Source organism: Hyposmocoma kahamanoa, unplaced genomic scaffold (assembly GCF_003589595.1).
Source record: "Hyposmocoma kahamanoa isolate Upper Pololo Valley unplaced genomic scaffold, ASM358959v1 63, whole genome shotgun sequence".
NCBI classification, from domain to species: domain Eukaryota; kingdom Metazoa; phylum Arthropoda; class Insecta; order Lepidoptera; family Cosmopterigidae; genus Hyposmocoma; species Hyposmocoma kahamanoa.
The window spans coordinates 16926491-16932668 of NW_020653851.1; the positions used below are offsets into that span (position 1 = coordinate 16926491).

At 35.9% G+C, this 6178-nt stretch overlaps 1 protein-coding gene across 1 annotated transcript; it reads right to left on the minus strand.

Annotated features, from left to right (window-relative positions):
- Positions 1-3641: 3641 nt before the first annotated feature.
- Positions 3642-4765, minus strand: LOC113230537. The gene is made up of 2 exons (XM_026464524.1): positions 4059-4765; positions 3642-3752 (listed from the first exon to the last, which is right to left on the minus strand). The coding sequence occupies exons 1-2, from the start codon at positions 4299-4301 to the stop codon at positions 3711-3713; spliced, it is 285 nt and encodes a 94-aa protein (XP_026320309.1). The 5' UTR covers positions 4302-4765; the 3' UTR covers positions 3642-3710.
- Between the last annotated feature and the right edge of the window lie 1413 nt (positions 4766-6178).

Here is a 6178-nt window from a genome sequence, read left to right on the forward strand (position 1 = left end):
GGCCTGTTCATAATTACATTTATTTATTAAGTATATATTTATTTTGTATTATAATATCAAGGGACGGGAACAACAAGTAAGCTACACGCCTGTCCATAACAGTTGCAGTGCCACTCAGTGCGCCCGTCTCCCTGAGACATAAGTTGACCAGTCCCATGTGCCTGTAATTGCACCAGCACCCTTATCCTTCAAAACCGGAACACGGTAATGGTGACATTATTGCTTGGCGGCAGAAATAGGTAACGTGGCAGTACTTCCCTGAACGAACTCTTTCACAAGGGGAGCTCTACTGCTACTAAATGTAAGCAATATTTACACAATTTCCATTTATTTGTATTAAAATAACTACTGTGAACAGTGACTATTCAGTAGTTTATTAGGTTAGCACTTTTTCATAGCAGCAGAGCTACTTCTGAAAGAGTTTGGGAAGCGAAGTACTGCCACCTTACCTATTTCTCTCGCCAAGCGGTAATGTGATCAAGACTGTGTTCCGGTTTTGAAGGGCAAGGGTGCTGGTGAACGGGACTTGTCAATTTATGTGTCAGGGTTACAGTTCCCCTCAATTCTTTGCAATTCAAAGTTTTGAATGGCACTGCAACTGGGCAGGTATGTCGTTTATCACCAGGTGCACGACTTATTCGTTCCGTCGCTTGACATAATAAAAAAGGACTCAAAAAGTAAGTCTCAAACTGTCAATTTATTGTTAACTAAATTTATTGATAGTGATGAATCTTTCCAGATACATTCCGGTTTTCCAGTTTCTGAAAATGAACAATACACGTTTAATTCTTCCTGTTCCTTCATAAGTGTCATGTGAGAATTTTATGCTAGTACACAAATGTCAATTAAGAAAATTAATCTGGTTTGAAATTATCGAATCTAAAATGTAAAGTGTCTGCAATTTTAATCTTAAAAATAGTTTCATTCCTATATGTCACAATCAAAATTTAAGAATTCGATTTGATTATACTTACTTCTACGTAAACTGGTTGAGATTCAACGTCTTTTTCATCTAAAATCGCTTCTACTTTGTTACCAGTGGCAAGTAACATCAAAACAGGAAAATCTTTAGCTCTTTCTGTTACCCTAGCTCTGTTATTAACCGGCGGTGCTAAAACCGGTGCGACAAGAACGACACGATCTTTGGTGTTGTTAAAATTTCCATTTACTATCAAATAAATAGAAAAAAACAATATAAATCTGATGCAGTAAACAGCCATGATGTCTAAACTTAAGTGCTAAAGGAAATACATTAGAAGCTTTATTTATACGATAGAGTTTCAAGATCATCACGATTTGAAAAATGATGGCTATAGTCTTATTTCATCACGACTATTTCATTTGATCTATTAATAGAGTGAGTACAAGGATTAAGATAATATAGGTAAAAGAAATAAATAAATAGATACATAGGGCGCACTATAAGTTTCCGGAACTGGCCACTTACATAAACAATATTTAAAAAGTAATTACAACATTTAAAAATGGAACTCTTTGGCTATAGAATACAGTTTGTTTCATCGTAGTATGATTTTCTACGACTTTAAGTGTAACTTAACAGCTCAGCGGAGCGTCGCTCGATTTCAAACTGCTTTTGGCGATGAAGTACCATGCAAGACGACTATTTATAGCTGGTTTGCAGAATTTAAACGCGGTCGTGTGAATCTCAGTGACGAATTTCGTGATGGTCGTACTACTGTGAACAACAAAAACATCGATGCTGTGCGCCGTTCGATCATAATAGACAGGCATGTGACATACCACGAGATTCGGGCATCTTTAGGCATAGGCATGGGTCAAATACAATCAATACTACACAAACATTTTGGTGTGAAAAAGCTGTGCTCTCGGTGGATCCCAAACTGAGGCTCAAAAAACGGATTCCGTCACTTGGTGCAGTGCCATGGTTACCAGATTCTACGAAGGGGCGTCAAATTTACGCCCCTACGCGAAACATGGAATACAGTTACGATCCCAAAACAAAGCAGTAATCGAGCGTATGGGTCTTTCGAGGTGAGCCGAAACCAACCAAAGTGGCGCGCGTGCAAAGTGCCTCTAAGCGGATGATTGCTACTTTTTTAATAAAACTGGACACGGAACTACTGTTGCTTTGGAGAATCGTTGTACCGTGAATAGTGATTGGTACACGACCATTTGTTTGCTGGAAGTTATTGACAAACTAATAATAATAATAATAACGCACGCATTCAACATAGCCAATCCCAACCTGGTGCCTTGTGACTTTTATTTATTTCCAAAATTAAGAACCAGTTACGCGGTCAACGATTTCCATCACCTGAAGTGGTTGTCGAAGAGTATGAAAAATATGTTTCAGAGATTGTCACGGTGGAGTGGCATAAATGTTTTCAAAATTGGTTCATTCATATGAAAAAGTGCATTAACGCTAACGGAGAATATTTTGAGAAACAATAAATTAATTTCTGATTATTTATAGTATTTTTTTTCTTATTTTTTCCGGAAACTTATAGTTATATGTATGGCATATGTATGTTAAGACTAATAATACCAGAACCTCGGCTCCGACTATCTATTTGCACCTTTGGCCCGTGGGGTCCCGATGTCGTTGATCTTATATAAAAAAAATAATAGCCTGTCTGGGAAACCTAAGGGCCGGCCCAAGCTAACCAAATCAAACCCAAGTTACCTTTACTTTACCAACGCATTAGCATAGCTATACAAAGGGGGAACTCTGTCAGCATCTTGGGCACCTTGCCGCGGGAACCCAATTTTATTCATATAATTTAATCCTAGTATTAGTTTATAGTATTTAAGCTTTTATTGTATTTTATACCTTACCTGTCTAAATATGTAAATAAAACCTTATATGTGTAGTATAGTACAGCCGTTTACTCTTTAGGCGCACGAGTAAATATTTATAACTTTACTCTGTGTTTTCGCTTCGGTATTTTTAATGTACAAGAAATCATGACTTTGTTTACATTCCAGGCAGTTATTGGTTTTTCCACCTAGTAATATTGGTATAATTTGTATTTCTTGTTCGGCTTTAGGGTGCATTGAAAACCAGCGTTACATCCTGTTCTCGGCTGTTGCCTTAGTTTAATGACATCACTTTGGGTATACCACTGCCGTGCACATAACAGTATTTCAAATAGTATAATTATCTGTTTTGTTTTACTTTTTGATAAATATTTTGTTTAAAATGTTTATCACGTTTCTTTTTAGTTCTACTTTGGTTGTCATTCTTTCTTTTTGTGTTTTTTTTTGTATTCTGATGTTGCAATAAAATGCTTTCTACTCTATTTTATTCTTATATAAGTACTTTTAAAATACGTTTTAAAATCGTGAAATGCTTTTATTATAAAGGTCGTTTACATTGTTGTGTAGATTATTATTAGACTTTCATAAAACGACCGATTTCAGCTTGTATGAATATAAATTATACCTCATCTTGTTTTGCTTTAAAAATCTCCGAGTTATTCTATTAGAATAATAAATACTTTATACATATAATTATGTGAGATATTGGTATGAGTAAAACTTGAACAACAAACAAAAGGATGAGCGTATTTGCAAGAAAACCGGTCCAAGAACTTTTTGCGTGACCTTAACACAACGTACGATTTAATACGCAATAAAAACTACAAATCTTATTTTTTATGTATTTATTGTATTTAGTTCTACCCATTTTTTAAAATTTATGTCTCATTGTATAATAAAACGACAGAGATTTATTCTTTTTTAGCCCTGTTTTCTTGACCTTTTACGTGATCCTGAAAAAGAAAATACAACATTTTGACGTTTGTTTAAAGTTACATGCTGGCAGTGGAAAAAAATCAGCATTTCTGTACAAACAAATTATATTTACGTCTCGACCGAAATAGATGCAGAACAGTTGATTACTTTTCACGACTGAGAGGGATCCCCTTTGTAAAAGTTGTCGCATTTAAAATTGATCATATGATCAAAGCAACACTTATAACAAAAACCTTGCAAGTAATTATAAACAAATCATTACTTTTAAATAACACAATATAAGAGATATTGTCATACTATTCTAAGTATTTCTAAAAACTTACATGTAAATATAAGTATGGTCCTCTTTCTTCAAAAGCCTCATCCTCCGGGGGCTCATAATAAATTCCATCAGGCAAGACAGCCGTGTCTCCTTCAACTTTTGTCAGTTTCAGAGCACCATCTTCAGGCGGGAAGCCACGTATCAAGTCTATTAACCGCCCTCCAGTGGCTTGATATATGACTTTTTCTTTCCCAAGGACTACATAAGAACAAATGAAAATCGCACACACTATAAACTTCTGCATGTTGCACGACTTTGCAAAGTTGCTATAATGGCATAGAATTATAAGCACACATGTATTTATAAGCTTTTTCCTTTGAGGGCCTCCGATAGTTTTTGTTGTAGATTGGGATAAAAAGTTTTCGCTAGTGATGGGGGAGTTGGAGAAATATGCCTATTGTGGATATTAATAGAATATAATTTCATTACGAAGTTTACTCTAAATGCAATAGGAAACTGGCAAGTACAAAAAAACATGTAGTGTACAATATAAAACGCAGGACGTCCAAGGTAAGTCGTCTTTTCTGGTCAGAGGTTTAGTCAGAACTGCCATCATAATCTTGTATCCAAAAAAGTCGGTTTAATTTGGATCTCTGCCAGTCTTGTCAATCTGTCTTTATGGCCAGTCAGTCCTGGTTATCCATGGACACTGGACGCAACACATAGAAACAATCAAAGACATAACAATAGAGAGCGGACGGAGCGAAGCGGAGTTTGGTGATATATCACCTGATAGCCATAGCCATGCACACACAATAAATTAGAGAAAAATAATGATATTTTACTCTTGATATAAGTTGTACATTCAGCTACAACTATAAAAACTGGTTTTCTTATTTTTAAATAAAAAGTAAGTGACGGGACGAACAGTACGCCTGGTGGTAAGCGTCATGCCTGTCTATAGCAGTGGCACTGCCACTGCACCCGTCACCCTGAGATATAGTTGACAAGACCCATGTGCTTGTAATTTCACCAACACTCTTACCCTTCAAAATCAGAACGCAGTAAGGCTCACATTACTGCTTGGCGGTAGAAATAGGTGAGGTGGCAGTGTTTCCCTGGACGAATTCTTTCACAAGGAGCACTACTGCTGCAAAAATTTGTCTTTTGAACACGGAAATGTGGTCTGTGGTTTTGAAGCATCACTGGTACGAATTTTACTCAAATAATTAGTTAGTTCATTTCATTAGTCGTACATCCTCAATTGCAAATTTGTGAATTACATTTTATATTATATATTATTTTAGTTATTTGTTATGAAATACTGTTTACGATAAATGATTTTGAGATCACCGGTATTCCCTGAATGTTAAAAAACGTTGAAAGGCTAATAAGCAGTTAAAGACTGTTAGACTAAGTTGTTTGGCCGGTCAACCTGTGGGGAATCCTCCAATGCAGGGTCGTCTTTAGAACAGTTTAAAAAAAAAAAGTACAATCACGGAAGAAAAAAAGAATTGAAGTGCCTTAAGCCTCCATTACCGTCGCCAAAACTCACACAATCATAATTTGAAACACTATGAAATCTTTATAATGATTGGTCATAGTTTCTAATTGTAAAGATGTGATAAATTCTGATCTGTTAATATTATTTACCTGTAACCTAATATTGCAAGTTACGACGTTTTGCAATTGCACTGAAATTTCAATTAATGTACTGCCACCTAGCGGTCAATTGCTGAACAACGACAAAACCAAGATGTTTGCTTAGTTCTCCAAAAAAGAAGCGACCATAAAGCAGCGGTATTCGGTTTACTTTTTCTAAAGAAAAAAAAAATGTTACGATAAACTGAAAATCGAACATTCATTAAAATTAAATGAAATGAGACTTAACGATGATTAACACCACCAAAGGTAACATTACAAGGTACGACTATCATTTTTGCACTCTAAAGAAGCAAAATTAAGCACTTTTGGAGATAATTGACAAGATCATAACGTGCAAAGTGAAAATGGCGGACTGAGCTTAAGTATGTGGTACTACGCATACTGTGGGCATACGTGACACGCAAACTAAACACTTCAACTGTATATTCTGTGATTATAATAAAACAAGTACGCAGACATAAGCACCTCCCGCCTGTTCGGCGCCTAAATGCCTACACTTCCCTCGGATCGTAGGGT